Genomic DNA, 19,059 nt, shown 5'->3' with positions numbered 1-19,059 from the left:
CACACACACACACACACACACACACACACACACACACACACACACACACACCTCAGGGCACTGGAAGCACGGCATTTAAAAAACCACCACGTACACCAATTGACACAACGCATTGTTGGCAACGGTGTGTGTCCTATATTTTCCCACTGATGGCACAGTTACTGCAGTTAACAATAGAACAGTTTAAAAACATTCATAAATCGCAGGAAATCATCAACATCATCATTACCGTGGATTATGCACACATTTCAAAAGATGAAATGCAGAATTCTTAGTTGGTCCTGCTGCTATAAAGTATAATCAATGCAACGCTTGTGTCCACAACAGTCAAACAGGTCTGTTCTTCAGCACCTCAGTTCAGAGTGGATTTGTTCTATCATGCTGAAACAGAAGTGTCTGAAGTGTTTGTGCAAAAGAGAGCGACTGGTAGTGTAGGGCTTTATAAAAACATAGCGTCTAACAAGACTATTGAATTTTCTATAACGTTTGGGGTTGACTTGTTTCCTTGTGGTCATATAAAGTGTCTAGGTTTAGACCTGTATGCGTTGAGTGTCACGCCACTCCCCTGAGCGTCCTCTGATTAGACTGAGTTATTAATTAAAGTCATTTTGTTCCCGAGTTCCATAGTTCACCTAGCCACCGGTGGCGCTGGAGGTACTCCTCGGATCATGCCTACAGGAAGTAGAGGAAACAAAAAGGTTTACATCAGGTCATTTCTTACCTCCAAAAAACAACCATGTGGCTCTTTTCTATTAATCTTTTCTCAATTCCTCACATCATTCTCAAAACAAATTGGAGAAGGGGAGGGATCATGGACCTTCTCCAATACAAGTGCAAAGGAGGCAAGTCGACAGAATGCGAGGAATCACAGAAAGACGATTTGAAAGAGCCCATATTCGCTTTAACTCAATCCCAGCTGACATTACATATGGTAATAACATTGTGACAGTAGTGCAGAGGCCATATATTGGATGTTGTGTACAGTATGTATGCAGGCAGTGGTGTGGAGAATGAATGAAGCCTAATCCTGTACCTGGTCCAGGTTTATTGCTTTTGCTGGGGTAGATCTTGGTGAAATTCCTATATTCTTCAGGGGGTGGGAAGTCCTCCACTGGGTGGAAGTCAAACTTGGACTCAAAATCCTCTGAGGGTTCAGAAAAGGTAAAGGTCAACAACACATAAATCAAGATAACACTAAACAAATTAAGGCCAACACCTTAGTATAGTAATAGAATGAATAAAGTACAGTAACATTTTAGCATTGGTCCTGCATATAAACAAATTAGAAGTTATGCTTTTTTGACTTCGAGCTTGCTCTAGTAATGTCCATTTCCATTAACAAAGCCATGCACAACGGTCAGTTCTCCTGGAAACTTTAATCTGACTGTGCAATCTATGAACTCTATGAACGCTCTGGATTGGTCACAATGCAAGAGGAACTACTGGGGGACATTTGCATGACTGAGCTGGCATTTGAATATGGGGCTATAATATCTGACAATCTACTACCAACAACAACTAGGCTACTAATGTCTCCAACATGTCTGTTGGTTTGAGAGCTAACAAAATGGCAATAGTGATCCAAAGTAGACCGTGTTCAGAGCTGTGGAGGTTAATACTCAACACAAAATAGATTCTAAAAAGCAATGAAAAGCGGTCAATCACATATTAATCAAACGCAGTGACAGCTGCTCAAAAACTGGACTTCCATGAAAACCAGAATGTACAGGGGGCACTGAGGACCAGGACTGGGAGATGGAGGAAATTAGCCTGTACTGACTCACCTATATTGGACTTGGAGGATGAGGAGTATCCGTTGCGGATGGGCGGGGGGAGGCGGCGGGGGTCCGGTGCGGGAGGAAGATGAAGGGGGTGGAGGGGGCCTGGGCCCCCGCGTGTGGTGGGGTGGCTCCGAGGAGGTGGTGTTGGGAGTGATAGCACTGTGGATCCGGTAGGGGGGCGGGGGAAGAGGGGCTTGCCCACCACCCCCGTTTCGTGACCCAGGATTGGGTGCAGAAGGGGCTGCATTGGTAGCAAACAAACACACACAATATTAAGACCATGATGATGCCTGATAAAAATAATCACATAACAGCAATTAAGGCGCAAAAATATCCCTTCCAACCTGTAACTTTCTGAAAAATGAATGTACTGTACTCTACAGTAACCTGAAAAAAAAGTGGTATAGCTCATTCGGAAAGTCTTCGGATGCTTTGAGTTTTCCACATTTGTTACCCTACAGCCTTATTCAAAAATGGATTCAATTGTTGCTCTTGGTCACCTCCCTGACCAAGGTCCTCCTGCCTGGATTGCTCAGTTTGGCCAGGCGGCCAGCTCTCGGAAGAGTGTTGGTGGTTCCAAACTTCTTCCATTTAAGAATGATGGAGGGCACTGTGTTCTTGGGGACCTTCAATGCTGCAGAAATGTGTTGATACCCTTCCACAGATCTGTTCGTCAACACAATCCGGTCTCGGGGCTCTACGGACAATTCTTTCGACCCCACGGCTTGGTTTTTGCTCTGATATACACGGTCAACTGTGGGACCTTATATAGACGAGTGTGTGCTTTTCCAAATCAACTCCAAGCGGCCTGTCATGTGGCTTTTACAGAAGAGTGGCTTCCGTCTGGCCACTCTACCACAAAGGCCTGATTGGTGGAGGGCTGCAGAGATGGTTGTCCTTCCCCAGATCTGTGCCGCGACAATCCTGTCACTGAGCTCCATGGACAATTCCTTCGACCTCATGGCTTGGTTTTTGCGGATAGACAGTTGAAGTCAGACGTTTACATACACTTAGGTTGGAGTCATTAAAACTCGTTTTTCAACCACTCCACAAATTTCTTGTTAACAAGAAACCTCCACAAGTCTGGTTCATTCTTGGGTGCAATTTCCAAAACGCCTGAAGTTAACACATTCATCTGTACAAACAATAGTAGGCAAGTATAAACATCATGGGACCACGCAGCTGTCATATCACTCAGGAAGGAGACACGTTCTGTCTCCAAGAGATGAACGTACTTGTGTGCAAAAAGTGCAAATCAATCCCAGAAGAGCAGCAAAGGACCTTTTGAAGATTCTGGAGAAAACAGGTACAAAAGTATTTATATCCACAGTAAAAACGAGTCCTATACCGACATAACCTGAAAGGCCGCTCAGATACCTGAAAAGGCAGCCATAAAAAGCCAGACTACGGTTTGCAACTGCACATGGGGACAAAGATCATACTTTTTAGAGAAATGTCCTCTAAATTTGATGAAACAAAAATAGAACTGTTTGGCCATAATGACCATCGTTATGTTTGGTGGAAAAAGGGGGAGGTTTGCAAGCCAAAGAATACCATCCCAACCGTGAAGCACGGGGGTGGCAGGATCATGTTGTGGGGGTGCTTTGCTGCAGGAGGAACTGGTGCACTTCACAAAATAGATGGCGTCATGAGGAACGAAAATGATATGGATATATTGAAGCAACATCTCAAAAACATTAGTCAGGAAGTTCAAGCTTGGTCGCAAATGGGTCTTCCAAATGGGCAATGACCCCAAGCATACTTCCAATGTTGTGGCAAAATGGCTTAAGGACAACAAAGTCAAGGTACTGGAGTGGCCATCACAAAGCCCTGACCTCAATCCTATAGAAAATGTGTGGGCGGAAATGAAAAAGTGTGTGTGAGCAAGGAGGCCTACAAACCTGACTCAGTTACACCAGCTCTGTCAGGAGGAATTGGCCAAAAGTCATCCAATTTATTGTGGGAAGCTTGTGGAAGGCTACCCGAAACGTTTGACCCAAGTTAAACAATTTAATGGCAATGCTACCAAATACACTCAAATAGTATGTAATCTTCTGACCCACTGGGAATGTGATGAAAGAAATAAAAACTGAAATAAATCACTCTACTATTATTCTGACATTTCACATTCTTAAAATAAAGAGGTGATCCTAACTGACCTAATACAGGACATTTTTACTAGGATTAAAATGTCAGGAATTGTGAGAAACAAAGTTTAAATGTATTTGGCTAAGGTATATGTAAACTTCAGACTTCAACTGTACACTGTGGGACCTTATTATAGACAGGTGTGTGCCTTTCCAAATCATGTCCAATCAATTGAATTTACCACAGGTGTACTCCAATCAAGTTGTAGAAACATCAAGGATGATCCATGGAAACAGGATGCACCTGAGCTCAATTGAGTTTCATAGCAAAGGGTCAGAATACTTAAGTAAATAAGGTATCGTTTTTTACATTTGCAAAAATGTCTAAAAACCTGTTTTGCTTTGTCCTTATGGGGTAATGAGTGTAGATGGATGAAATAATTTTTGCCCTCATCTATTTTAGAAGGCAGCTGTGCCGTAACAAAACGTGGTAAAAAATGAAGGGGGTCTGAATACTTTCCAAATACACTGCATGTCCTTAAATAACAGACCATGCCCAAGCAATCTGGAGTGGTCAAGTTGCAATAAAGACAAGATACTGTAAGCTGTCAAAGAGAGAGAACGAGAGCGCAAGGAATGCCAGAATATTCCAGAGAACTTGTGGAATGCAGAGAAACCAGGAGGCCTCATGGCAAAGGCCTCAGCCGTCTAATGACAATATGCAGCTGGGGTATTCAAAACGTTCAATTCCAAATCAACCCCTCGGTCCTACTTCACGTAGGTCTGAAAAGGTGGAGCAATTGTTCTATTGCAATTACCATTAGGGCTGCCCCCCCCCCCAAAAAAAAAAACAAGAACAATCGATTGGCAAAACTTTTAAAAGGTGTATTTGTCTATCCATTTTTCAAAATCAACTATATGTAGGCTACTGAGCTCATCTGACGCTTCAATGAAAATATACAAATTGCTAAAAGAGGGAAGGAGCCAGAGATCTATACAGCCTAACCAGAAGAACAAAGACCTACTCCCGACCCTCTGCCCGCTGCTGCCAGTAATAGACGACACCAGTGGTCGGCAACCTTTTCCATTAACTAGCAAACTTGCACCAGTGTATAAAATATTCTTGGCGCTCAGAGTTTCCCACACCAGTGAGCTCCAGACAGACAGACACAGCTGTAGGCTATTTGCGCAAGGGCTAAGAAGTCATGCTTAGGTCTATTTTATGATGTGTCCACCAGGTTTGAACATGATTTTTCCCCCCTCATGCTGAGTGGTAGGATAATCGAAAGGGAGAAAGATGGTTCAAATAGGTACATTGAGGAATTATTGTCATTCTCAATGGATGTAAAAATAGACTTAACTTGCTGTTTGAGGCGAAGAAAAATATACTTTGAGATGCTCCACAGTGATGGCGAGTTAAGAAAATCAGAAATGGTATCAGATCCCCAAATAGCCACATTTATAGGCCTACATTTGCCGCAGGCCATGTAGACTAGTCCTACTTCTAAATGTATAAATCAGGTGAGTGTCCTTACTCAAGATTGACAATAGCACTCCAAAGAAAAGACAATGAACACATTGACAACTTGTTAATCTAATGAAATAAACCAAAACTTCACAAGTGTAGCCTAGGTTGTGTGCTCTGCAAACAATGTGTCCACTCCTACAACGAGAACAGTAAGACCGTAATAATAATTTAATGACGGCATTAACAGAAATGACCGTAACCAAACAATCATTGCAGATTAGAAATGGGGATTAACGGTAAATGTACTACTGGTGTGCCATTTCCGCAGCCTCCGTAATGGATTAGTCCACTCAGACAGGCATGAATCGGACATGATTTTAAAAAACATATTTGCCACTGCTCAACAACAACAAAAAAATCTTGGTCGACCATCAGCCTATCGACCAAACAATCGACTAAATAGGGTCAGACCTAATTACCATAGATAGATAGACGACTCTAGTGCCCAAAAGCCCAATTTAGCATGGGCCGTGCCATTGAGGACTTTCTATGGTTAAGTAAGGATCACATGATTCCATCCGGGTCATCAGGAGGGATCAGCCAATAAATTAGTGCATTCCAAAAGTATTCAGACCCCTTGACTTTTTCCACTGTTACATTATAGCCTTGTTCTAAATTTGATTAAATTACAATCTACACACAATACCCCATAATGACAGGTTTAGAAATCTTTGCAAACTTATAAAAATAAAAACAGAAATACCTTATTTACATATGTCTTCAGACCCTTTGCTATGAGACTCGGAATTGAGCTCAGGTGCAGCCGTTTTCCATTGATCATCCTTGAGATGTTTCTACAACTTGATTGGAGTCCACCTGTGGTCAATTCAATTGATTGAACGTTATTTGGAAAGGCGCACACACACACACACACACACACACACACACACACACACACACACACACACACACACACACACACACACACACACACACACACACACACACACCTGTCTATATAAGATCCCACAGTTGAAAGTGCATGTCAGGGCAAAAACCAAGCCATGAGGTCGAAGGAATTGTTCGTAGAGCTCAGAGACAGGATTGTGTCGAGGCACAGATCTGGGGAAGGGTACCAAAAAAACATTTGCAGTATTGAAGGTCCCCAAGAACACAGTGGCCTCCATCATTCTTAAATGGAAGAAGTTTGGAACCACCAAGACTCTAGAGCTGGCCACCCAGCCAAAACTGAGCAACTGGGGAAGACGGGCCTTGGTCAGGGAAGTGACAAAGAACCCGATGGTCACTCTGACAGAGCTCTAGAGTTCCTCTGTGGTGATGGGAGAATTTTCCAGAAGGACCAGCACTCCACCATTCAGACCTTTATAGTAGAGTGGCTAGACTGAAGCCACTCCACAGTAAAAGGCACGTGACAGTGCGCTTGGAGTTTGCCAAAAGGCACCTAAACACTCTCAGACCATGAGAAACAATATTCTATGGTCTGATGAAACCAAGATTGAACTTTTTGGCTTGAATGCCAAGAATCACATTTAGAAGAAACTTGGCACCATCCTGACGGTGAAGCATGGTGGTGGCAGAATCATCCTGTGGGGATGTTTTCTGCGACAGGGACTGGGAGACTAGTCAGGATCGAGGGAAAGATGAACGGAGCAAAGTACAGAGAGATCCTTAATGAAAACCTGCTCCAGAGAGCTCAGGACCTCAGACAGGACAACTACTCTAAGCACACAGCCAAAACAATACAGGAGTGGCTTCGGGACTAGTCTTTGAATGTCCTTGAGTAGCCCAGCCAGAGCCCAGACTTGAACCAGATCGAACATCTCTGGAGACCTGAAAATAGGTTGAGAGGATCTGCAGGGAAGAATGGGAGAAACTCCCCAAATACAGGTGCATCATACCCAAGAAGACTCAAGGCTGCCAAAGGTGCTTCAACAAAGTACAGAGTAAAGGGTATGAATACTTACATACATTTGATATTTAAAATGCATGAATTTGCAAACATTTCTAAAAAGCAGTTTTTGCTTCGTCATTATGGGGTATTGATGAGGGGGAAAAAAACAAATCAATTTTAGAATAAGGCTGTAATGTATCAAAATGTGGAAAAAGTCAAGGGGTCTGAATACTTTCTGAATGCACTGTATACTTGTGAGCAAACATTCTATAACTGCAGGTGGTAGTAAAATCTGCAACATTGGCTTCATACCTATTCCAACAACACACTAAAGGTAATAAACAGTATGCCCCCTTTCAGAAGATTGACTCAGTGGAACTGTCCAATGCTCGGACAGCATAATGGGACATAAACAATGTTGAGATGTCTAAGACTATGGCTACTACCCATCCTTTCCGACCATGAAATTGTGTGTGGAAGAAAGGATTGATCTTCTAGTACCTGATCTCTTGCTGGGGGGCTCTCTGGCAGGTGGGGGTGGTCTGCCAACACCTGGAAGTCCTGGAGATGGCGAGGGGGGTGGAGGAGGTGCATGATTGCGTCCACCGTAGCTTCCGCCTGAGGTGTTCTTCTTGTGCAGAGAGTTGTGCCTCTGGGGAAGTTTCGGAGCCCCATCTCCACCATGGTCCCCCATGGGGCCCATGGAGTGCCTGTAAGGTGGGGGCGGAGGGGGCACCGAGGACCCACCAGTGGGCGGCCGCGTGGAGGAAGGAGGCAGTCTTGATGAAGGAGGAGCGCCAGAACTGGGCGGAGCCGGGCCTCTTTGGGGCGGCGGGGGGAGGGGCTTCTCCCGGCTGTTGCTGATGCCTACTGGGGCCTTTTGTTGCGGGGTTGATGGGGCATTGCTGCGGTAACCACCTCGGTTAAATGGCGGGGGAGGAGCTGGGACGGATGTGCTGGGCTTCATGGCCCCTGTCGAAGAAGGTGGAGCGGGTGGGGCTGATGTGCTATGTTTTATGCCTGAAGGAGGGGGCGGAGCTGAGCCTGAAGTACTGTGCTTCATGCCCCCACTGGAGGAGTGGGAGGAGCTGGCACTGGTTGAGGGGCGGGAGATGTCGGGGAGAGAGGGGCGGTGGGAGCGCTGGGGCTCCGGGGGTGAAGGTTTATCACTTGGGGAGGGTTTGTCTCCTGGGGAAGGGGAGGTAGAGCGGCCTGGGGTGGGTCGGGGGGCTGCAGGTCTGGAGCCTGGGGGACGCAGGGCGGATCTGCCCACTGAGGCGTCTGGAAGGAAGGCATAGAAACACACATCTTAGAACACTATGCATAAATACACCCATTCACATCAAGATTCATAGCAAATGTAGAACATCTAGTTGCCTGGGTGCCAGTCTGTTTCTGCAGTATATTTATAGTGGTGTATTTATATAGGGCCCTATTAAATCCATGTTGTGGAGAACGTGGACAGAATCCAGACAAAATGGAATTCAACAATATTCATAAAAAATGTATTGAACTTGAAAAAAAAATGCATCAGTGATTCTGAATTGTCATTCAACCTTCTTCTGGTAGAGATGGAAAGGCTTTTCCAAGACGTTAACTACAATTAAACGTTAACTACAAAGTAGCCTATCCCTACCTGACAGAATTATATGATTATATTTGCATCAATCCAGTGGCCAAACTCTGCAACTTTCTACAGAAATGTTGCTGAACAACAGTCTCTTGCTGGTGCGAACTTGCATTAAACTACAGCCAATAATCTAAATAAGCATTGCTGTGGACTTAGAACATCCAATTTGTTTTTTCTATTAAAGCTGCAATATGTAACTTTTGGGGGTGACCTGACCAAATTCACATAGAAATGTGAGTTACACATGTTATTCTTATTGAAAGCAAGTTTAAGTGGTAAAGCAAGTTTAAGTGGTAAATCTGTTCTGTGTTCTATTCACACCAGCTTCAGGCCAATTGTTTGCTGCCCCATGGGTCTCCCGGTCGTGGCCGGCTGCGACAGAGCCTGGACTAGAACCAGGATCTCTAGTGGCACAGCTAGCAACTGAAAAACAAATTTAACTAAACAGAACCAGGCAAAAAATAAAGCTTAGTTTATAGGGCCCCATTTACATTCTAATCCTATTTTGTGAATTCTGCTTACCTCCAGCTCCAACTGATCGAAGTTTTGGCATGCCCCCAGCGAAAAGGCCTCCAGGGCCTCCCCCTGACCCACCACTGCTCCCTCCTCCTCTACCACAGCCACCACCACTTTCCTTTGGTTCTGGGGAAAGCAGAGGTACAAATGTCCTTGTTACGCTGTTGTGTTGATAATGCTTGCATTTATATTGTTGAAAGCTTTGTGGCAAGGAATTTAGCATGTATAGTACCAGTCAAAAGTTTGGACCACTACTCATTCAAGGGTTTTTGTAGATTAATATTGTAGATTAATAGTGAAGACATCAAAACTATGAAATCATGTAGTAACCAAAAAACTATTTCAAAAAAATAATTAAAGTATATATTTGGCATTCACTCAACCAGCTTCACATGGAATGCTTTTCCAACAGTTTTGAAGGAGTTCCAACATATGGTGAGCACGTGTTGGCTGCTTTTCCTTCACACCGCGGACCAACTCATTGCTGGAGAATGCTGTGGTAGCCATGCTGGATAAGTGTGCCTTGAATTCTAAATAAAATCACTGACAGTGTCACCAGCAAAGCACCCTCACACCTCCTCCTTCATGCTCCATGGTGAGAACCACACATGCGGAGATCATCCGTTCACCTACTATGAGTCTCACGAAAACACAGAGGTTGGAACTAAAAATCTCAAATTTGGACTCAGACCAAAAAGAAACATTTCCACCGGCCTAATGTACATTGCTTGTGTTTATTGGCCCAAACAAGTCTCTTCTTCTTATTCTTATTGGTGTCATTTAGTAGTGGTTTCTTTGCAGAAATTTGACCATGAAGGACTGATCCACAGTGCCCTCTGAACAGTTGATGTTGAGATGTGTCTGTTACTTGAACTCCGTGAAGCATTTATTTGGGCTGCAATTTCTGAGGCTGCTTCAGCAGAGGTAACTCTGGATCTTCCATTCCTGTGGCGGTCCTCATGAGAGCCAGTTTCATCATAGCGCTTGATGATTTTTGCGACTGCACTTGAAGAATTTTCAAAGTTCTTGACATTTTCCAGATTGACTGACCTTCATTTCTTAAAGTAATGATGGACTGTCATTTCTCTTTGCTTATTTTATTTATTTTTTTCTCCATAATATGGACTTGGTCTTTTACCAAATAGGGCACTCTTCTGTATACCATCCCTACCATGTCACAACACAACTCATTGGCTCAAACGCATTAAGTAGAAAATAAATCCCACAAATAAATAAAAGGCACACCTGTTAATTGGAATGCATTACAGGTGACTCATGAAGCTGGTTGAAAGAATGCCAAGAGTGTGCAAAGCTGTCATCAAGGCAAACAGTGGCTACTTTGAAGAATCAAAAATATATTTTGATTTGTTTAACACTTTTATGATTACTATATGATTCCATATGTGTTATTTCATAGTTTTGATGTCTTCACTATTATCCTACAATGTAGAAAATAGTACAAATAAAGAAAAACCCTGGAATGAGTAGGTGTGTCCAAACTTTTGACTGGTACTGTATGTATGTATGTATAAAGTCTGTGTGAGTGTGTGTCAGCGGGAATTGAGGAGAGTGCAAAAGTTAGTTTCTATCTCCTATATGTTTACTACGCTACTTACTCTCTATAATAGGTGCACTTCGGTCATTGACCACTCCAACCTTCTTCAGCCTGGCTCCTTTGGAGATGTCAGAGAGCAACGCTCCTCTCCCCTTCGCCTCATCCCGATTCAACTTAGGTGCTTTAGTGTTCGCCTGAGGAGAGGATAAGCGCAAACCACCATGTTAGTTAGGTTGACCACACAAATGATAACATGAACTGCATACCGTACTGTCGTTATAGCAACAGATAAAGTAGATGGCAATGCAGCATTATGGTGCAAATCGATAGTAATCCACATGGTGCCTGCATGGGTGTGTGTTTGACCAGCTTGGACCTTCTTGGTTTGTGTTTGGATTTGTTTAAAAGGTAAAAACTGCATCATTAAATTGAAGCCTTTATAAACATGGCATATCAACCCTAGAAATCATACTATGGGAAATGTGGGCATAATAATATATTAGGTATAGTATCTAACATCAGAAGGTGTCGTATCATCCTTAACAATACAACAGCAAATAATGAGTGACTTCATGTTATTTTATCATGTAATCATGAATCTCTAGAAACCCTTCAGAGGACTGAGTTTTGTCATGTTTTGAATATCGGTTTAGGAGCTGGACTGACCTGGTTGGAGGTGGAGGGAGGGGGGGGGGTCCTGGAGGAGGGGGGGGGGGAGGAGGAGGGACGGGCATCCTGTCCCTCTGTGGTCACCTTGGGGAGGAGGCTTGTTCACTGTCTCAGCTCTGGGTACACCCTCAAACTCCTGCGAAACAAGACAGAGGGGAGACTTGGCTCAATTAAATGCACACAACAGGGTAAAAAATTAACACTCCTGAACTGGGGATAGAGTAAAATTGTCAATCATGACACAATGAGGATGTACATTGGTAGACTGTATGGAATTCAGGCAAGTCAAGATATCATTGGGACATCTGTTCAAGGACCATTACAATTCACCTCTATTAGTAGTTGTTGACTACAATGGTGGCGTGGCCCACACTAAAAACAGCTATCCTCAAATTCTACATACATATACTCACTCTAGAATGATTCAGCTCAGGAGAGCTCCCCAAACATGTTCGCTTGCTGGGCGGAGCTCATTGTGAATACTGACATACAGCACGTTGAGCTAGGCCGCGCAGCAAACCCCACCCTCCTTCGCTCACCTCTAAACTCCATTCCACAAGCTACCTGTCAAGAGTGTTTGAAAAGGTTTTCACAGAAGAGGGAAACAAATGGAATGTCATCGGGTGAGCTTGCCAGTGAGGCGATAAGGAACAGAAACATAGCAGCCGTTGTAAGTTGCTACCTCGAGCGAAACCGAGAGTGGACAGCACAGCCCACCACTTCATGACTCATCCATTGACAGGATTTGATGTTATTGTTTTTGCCCTACCGGCACCAACCATTTACACCTATCAAAATGTCTCTAGAATCTCCCATAAATGTTAAATTGTGTTGAGATCTCATGACTGAGGCAGCCATGGCATATGGGTAACATCATTTTCATGCTCATCAAACCATTCAGTGACCACTCATGCTTCCACACGGGGCATTGTCATCCTATGGGGGCATAGCCATGGTAGCCAAAATAATGGCCTGCCCAGCATTTTTGTACATGACCCTAAGCATGATGGGATGTTAATTGCTTAACTAACACAGGAACCACACCTGTGTGGAAGCACTTGCTTTCCTAATTTACTGTCGTGTTTTCATTATTTTGGCAGTTACCACCTGTACATGCGCCTACTTGGAGAATTGCCAATGGACTACAATGTGAATCCTGTCTGAGGTTTTATGACATTCTTACAAGGTAGGGGAGGTGTACAGTTCCTTCCCCAACCTAATATGTGACCAACTGAGTTATATGCTTTTGTCGACGGGTAAATAAATGAGGGGGGAAAAAAGTGCATGATGTCATTAACTATTATGGGCCTAACGTCATATAAAACAAACTAGCAACCCTAAAACGTGCAGGCAAGAGTCAGAAGTGTCACTTGAATTTCACTTTATGATAAGCAGAAAATGTGACAGTTTTACTGAACTGTAAGCACAGATTTGACAAGGGAACATTCCAAATCAGAAGTGTTCTCGAGTCGCTAGCCAATGTCTATGCACACTCCGTCAATCTACAAGAAGTGACAGGTGAGCGAGCCCAAAAACATGCACGTTAGAAAAAAAAATGCAATTCCTTCCTCTTGGCCTAAAAGTTGAACTACTTAACTGTGCATTACTGTTTGAATTAATGTAGCAATATAAGTAACATGTATATAAAGGTGTGTTAACTATCCATTATCTGGATAACATGTTGATCTAAGGAAAGTTAGCTGGGTGGATTGGCAGTGACTTACCCCGTCTCGAAGGATTTGAGTCTCGTCTTCAATAACATGAATGTACACTGCAGTTGTGGCAAGTTTGCTAGTTAACACAATCCCAGGCAGTGGGCGGCTCTCTTGGTTACTTGCTTAGAAAATCAAATACAAAACACTAGCAGCTAATTTGTTTGCTAGCGAAATCAACTAAATCCGATACCCAAAGTTAGCTTTAGCTAAGTTACTGTTTACTCGCGACAGCTGTCAAGTGGAATTTAGCTGGCGTTTTAACTATGGCTGTAAACAAGTTCAATTTATGTGCATAAACAATTCGAGGCACGCGTATCTCCAGTTTATATCCTATTTCATGTACTTTTTATTCTGCTCTCGTCTTGACCAGCAAGCAAAGCGAGATTCTCCCTTCAGAACCCGGAAATGGGCCGTCCAACACAAAATGGAGGCAGGTAACAGGATCACTGCCGACGAGTTTATCAACTGACCATTTATTTTAGGACTGTTCTTGCGTCAAGAGGATATTTTATTTTAAAAGGAACGACTTAATCTTAGACTGTTTTATTTTTTATTTTGACACCCTCGAGTGTGTGGAGCAGGGTCCTCTTGCTTTTGCCTCATGTCAGATGTGTTCATGCATGCATAATGTTAAGAAATATGTACAAATATTGCTTGTAAGAGAAACCTATATGCATTTCACTGAGTCTGATACGGTCAAGTGAACAAACTGGGATAAACATTGCACTTAGTGAATCTGAATTCATTTTACAAAAATATTGTGATATCCCAGACAGACAATCTGACACTAGGTATTTTGCAAAGATACATCTTTATTTGAAAATCTTATAAAATGACTCCATTTGCATGAGATGTTGCATTGCCATTCACCCAAGACTTGACAGATCAAAAGGCACTGTTGAACATCTCTGCTCTCTGGTGTACTGATATTTAGTTGTTGCATAATTCAGACCCAGGACACCAATTTAGACCTGAGTCATGTTCATTAGGCACACATGGGAGCAAACATTTTCAAATGCAAAATATTATTCCTATTGAAAAGTTTCAGGTAGTGCCTGCCGCCTCCACTTCAAGTAATTTGTTCCCATTTGGAACCTATTGAACAGGGCCCGGTTTCACAAAAACATCTTAAGGCGAAGTTCATCGTTATAACCTTTGTAGGCGCATCGTTAAATCTCTGAGCGGTTTCCAAAACCCATCTTTGGACTTAAATGCTCATAATCGAATGCCTGGCTCAGACCACTCGTAGCACAGCTAAGTACATTGTTAGATGCTACTTGCCCTCCGGCATCACTTGATACACATATCTCCACTAAACATAAAGTCACAGTTTATTTGCCTCACTGCTGAGAACTTCAGAACGGAGTTCACTACAAATACAAAGATGCCAACATCTTTGCAATTGATACAAACAAGCGAGGTATAAAAACACGCTTCAAATTAAAACCGAGATGATTGCATTAAAATATAAATAGCCTAGAGTAAGTAGGATATAGACCCATTTTAAATCATATTGAAATACATTTCATGTTCAATCAAATGAGTTCCATTTTGTTACTTGTATGATATTGTCTGTAATTTGTCTTAATATACATTTCACGTTGTGCCAAATCTTGGTTTGCCTAATATTTTTGTCATATGTGATATCTTTTGTGAGCTGATCCATCGTCAGTATCGTGGAATAATTAGAATGTTAAGGTAAGATTTGAATGGAGAAAGCTGATCAGAGAGCAGCGTTGTATTTATCCGATCCTATCAGTATCGACACATGCCTCAACGACACACTTCGTGAACGCTCTCTCTGCCTGCTGTTTTGGGATGCATTCCAGCCGGTGTCTATTGCAAAAATTAGCACCGGCTAAAGCTATGACGTTGAAATACCTCTCCCATTTCTTTTCGACTAGCAGTTGATTTTCAACAGCGGAGACTTGTATACACCTTGCTGTCCATCTCTGACATTTGCAACATTGTTTCAAAATTGAAATTCGATCTCCAGCTATCCCATAGTAATGAACGTGTGTCGGGAGTTGGCAGGCAGCTTTTCTCAGCCAATCGAAATCATGAATAAACTCGCATAATTTTTATGGATATACACAAAGAAATGTCAATAGGATCGGTAAAACGAAATGCAGCTAGTTTGTAGTCTTTCCAGCTTCAGTTTGAAGGGCTTGTGTTAGCTTACTCCTCTGAACAGTGTCCTGATGAGAAATGTCTCTGGAAAACAGCTTAAACAAACGCAGTTACTTTGCTGTTATTCTGGTTGCGCTGTTTGACGTGACTTAGTTAACCATAGTTGGCTAGCTAGCAAGCAAGGGATAACAATGTTGCCAGCCAGCATGGCAATGGAACATTTAGAATGAACGACTGGGTTGCGTCCACAGATACAGAACAAAAGAAGTGAACGACTGGGTCGTGTCTCTGGTAACCGATAGAATTAATGACCAGCCTGCCTGGGTAGCAACCTAAGATTTGTGTCTGGCTTGTGTCCATAGATACAGAACATAACCCAGTCATTTAAATCAGATGGCAAAATTGATATAGATATACAAATACTAGTAGTTTGATTCAAGTGGCCTCCAACTGCTCTTAAACGCGAGTAAAACCAAATGCATGCTTTTCAACCGATCGCTGCCTGCACCCGCATGCCCGACTAGCATCACCACCCTGGATGGTTCCGACCTTGAATATGTGGACACCTATAAGTACCTAGGTGTCTGGCTAGACTGCAAACTCTCCTTCCAGACTCACATCAAACATCTCCAATCGAAAATCAAATCAAGAGTCGGCTTTCTATTCCGCAACAAAGCCTCCTTCACTCATGCCGCCAAGCTTATCCTAGTAAAACTGACTATCCTACCGATCCTCGACTTCGGCGATGTCATCTACAAAATGGCTTCCAACACTCTACTCAGCAAACTGGATGCAGTCTATCACAGTGCCATCCGTTTTGTCACTAAAGCACCTTATACCACCCACCACTGCGACTTGTATGCTCTAGTCGGCTGGCCCTCACTACATATTCGTCGCCAGACCCACTGGCTCCAGGTCATCTACAAGTCCATGCTAGGTAAAGCTCCGCCTTATCTCAGTTCACTGGTCACGATGGCAACACCCATCCGTAGCACGCGCTCCAGCAGGTGTATCTCACTCATCATCCCTAAAGCCAACACCTCATTTGGCCGCCTTTCGTTCCAGTACTCTGCTGCCTGTGACTGGAACGAACTGCAAAAATCGCTGAAGTTGGAGACTTTTATCTCCCTCACCAACTTCAAACATCAGCTATCCGAGCAGCTAACCGATTGCTGCAGCTGTACATAGTCTATTGGTAAATAGCCCACCCATTTTCACCTACCTCATCCCCATACTGTTTTTATACTGTTTTTTATTTATTTACTTTTCTGCTCTTTTGCACACCAATATCTCTACCTGTACATGACCATCTGATCATTTATCACTCCAGTGTTAATCTGCAAAATTGTATTATTCGCCTACCTCCTCATGCCTTTTGCACACATTGTATATAGACTGCCCATTTTTTTCCTACTGTGTTATTGACTTGTTAATTGTTTACTCCATGTGTAACTCTGTGTTGTCTGTTCACACTGCTATGCTTTATTTTGGCCAGGTCGCAGTTGCAAATGAGAACTTGTTCTCAACTAGCCTACCTGGTTAAATAAAGGTGAAATAAAATAAAAATATTTTTTTCAGAGGTATGCTTCAGCCTAGAGGCTGATTGACAAGCAACGTAATTGAGGCATTGTCTTTGTCATTAATCAAAAGACAATCAGTTGAATTACGAAATTTTAAAAAATAAATATTCCCTTAGATTTTTCCACTTCTTCCCCTCAGGTTAATTTCAGATCACCAATGCCAGGCCCAGGTTTCCCAAAAGCATCCTATGATTCTAAGACGAACTTAGCCTTAAAATGTTTTTGGCAAACCAGGCCCAGAGATTAACACATGCGCTCAGCTGAAATATACCACAAGTATCCTCATTCTTAATGCACATGGCAGAGAGCAGCAGCACACATTTCTTAGAACAAAATTTCAAGTATAATCTTGAGAATCCCGATTAAAATAGTCCAGAAGATTGACTCCTCTTCCTCAAAGTCATCTGGAGCATATCTCTGCTTCCCCCCTTCCTCCTCAGAGGGGTACGACCTTTTATCAAACGGGTCCTGGAGGGAAGTCTGATCGTAAAACACCCTCATCTCAAACTCGCTCTCCTGGTGCGACGGGTGGCCATAAATGCCAATCCCCACGGGCCTCACAAAGTCTCCAGGCACTATGACCACGTCCTGGCCGCAGGTGACCGACTGCAGCATGTAGGTGTCGAAGCTGGGCCGCAGAGTTTTGTCCGAGACGTACAGGTCTGCGTCCCCCTTGAGGCTGCGCATGTGCAGGATGATCTTGCCGTCGTGGTTGAGCCGCAGGTAGCTGTAGTTCCCCGCCCCGATGTGGCCCTGCACCACGTGGAGCAGGACCCACTCCTTAGGAAGGGCATCCTCTTCCAAAGAGTGCAGGAACCCCCCAGTCTGAGACAGGAGGAATGCCACAGCCAGCAGGCTGCTGCACAGCACCATAGTGTAGATGGATGGTCAGAGTCAGCAACTGGACAACACCCACCTTCTACCATCTGTTGATAACCTGAAGGGCAACACAGAAACAAATGCATTACCTACAGTACAGTATAAGCATGATAAAGCTTGTACAGGGCAAATCCTCAAGGGGGAAATATGGTCTTCAGAACATAGTGTCAGACTGCCAATTGACTTTTATGGGATGTTTAGAAAACGGACACCTCCTGTCTGTGGAGCACTGTATTGGCTACACGCCAAGCCAATCTCTGCTCTATAAATACAGTAGCAAGCTAGCTTCTTCTAAAGATTAGCAATGCGTGACCTCTGCAACCTTGTACTATACTACACATGTTTAGCAGTTACTTCTTGAGTAGCCATCTGTAAAGACGTTACGCCCACCCTATCTGTCTGCCTTGCTTTGACTGCTGGCTAATGCTCACTTGCACATGTCAGTCTAAATCGCTGGCCTGTGAATTAGTTATTAGAGCAGCCACAGACTGGCTAATCCCATTAACAAAATAGCTTATAAAGCTAGACTCAGTTATGCGCGAACGCAGAATATAGTCCTAAAGCAATTGTTTGCTTTCCAACGTTTGACAGCGCGTGGCCATGATGTGGACACTTTAGCTAGATAGCATAACGTCAAGGGAGTATTTTTAATAATAATAATATTTCTTGTGGCTGGTTGACTATATGCTAAATTCATATATTTAACAAAACATATGCAAATAGCTTTCACTTGATATGAACATAGCTACATTTCATCAGCCTTGCTAGGAGCAAGCTACTGCTGCCAGCGTTCTTCATCCGAGCAAGCTGGCTAACTGGCTACGCTAAATTAACGTTACATTGCTATCTAACGTTAACGTTAGTTGTCCAGCACAAACAATTTTCCGGGGCGACGAGAAGCAACAATTACTATTATCACAATATTTAGCAGGTTTGTGGAACAACAAAATTAGCTACTCACCAGCACATTGTTCCGAGCACAGATTTAGTAATGGTTATTGTTTTGCCAGTAACTAACGAACCAGTCAGTGTAAAGTTCACTTCTTCCGTTTTCCGGGGTCTCTCACACCTAAACATCCACTGGCGCCGCCTACTGTGCAGGGAAAGTAGCACATTCATAATTGAACAGAAAAAATA

At 43.3% G+C, this 19,059-nt stretch overlaps 1 protein-coding gene and 1 pseudogene across 1 annotated transcript; both read right to left on the bottom strand.

Annotated features, from left to right (window-relative positions):
* Position 1: 1 nt before the first annotated feature.
* Positions 2-13,773, bottom strand: LOC124002609 (annotated as a pseudogene).
* Positions 13,774-16,914: 3,141 nt separating this feature from the next.
* LOC124002641 (UPF0669 protein C6orf120 homolog) lies at positions 16,915-19,015 on the bottom strand. Its single transcript, XM_046310223.1, has 2 exons — positions 18,884-19,015; positions 16,915-17,980 (listed from the first exon to the last, which is right to left on the bottom strand). The coding sequence occupies exon 2, from the start codon at positions 17,914-17,916 to the stop codon at positions 17,368-17,370; it is 549 nt and encodes a 182-aa protein (XP_046166179.1). The 5' UTR covers positions 17,917-17,980; positions 18,884-19,015; the 3' UTR covers positions 16,915-17,367.
* Between the last annotated feature and the right edge of the window lie 44 nt (positions 19,016-19,059).

The sequence above is a fragment of the Oncorhynchus gorbuscha genome, linkage group LG18 (assembly GCF_021184085.1).
Source record: "Oncorhynchus gorbuscha isolate QuinsamMale2020 ecotype Even-year linkage group LG18, OgorEven_v1.0, whole genome shotgun sequence".
Classification (NCBI taxonomy): domain Eukaryota; kingdom Metazoa; phylum Chordata; class Actinopteri; order Salmoniformes; family Salmonidae; genus Oncorhynchus; species Oncorhynchus gorbuscha.
The sequence above is the reverse complement of the archived record's forward strand: the minus strand, read 5'-3'. Positions and strand labels throughout refer to the sequence as shown.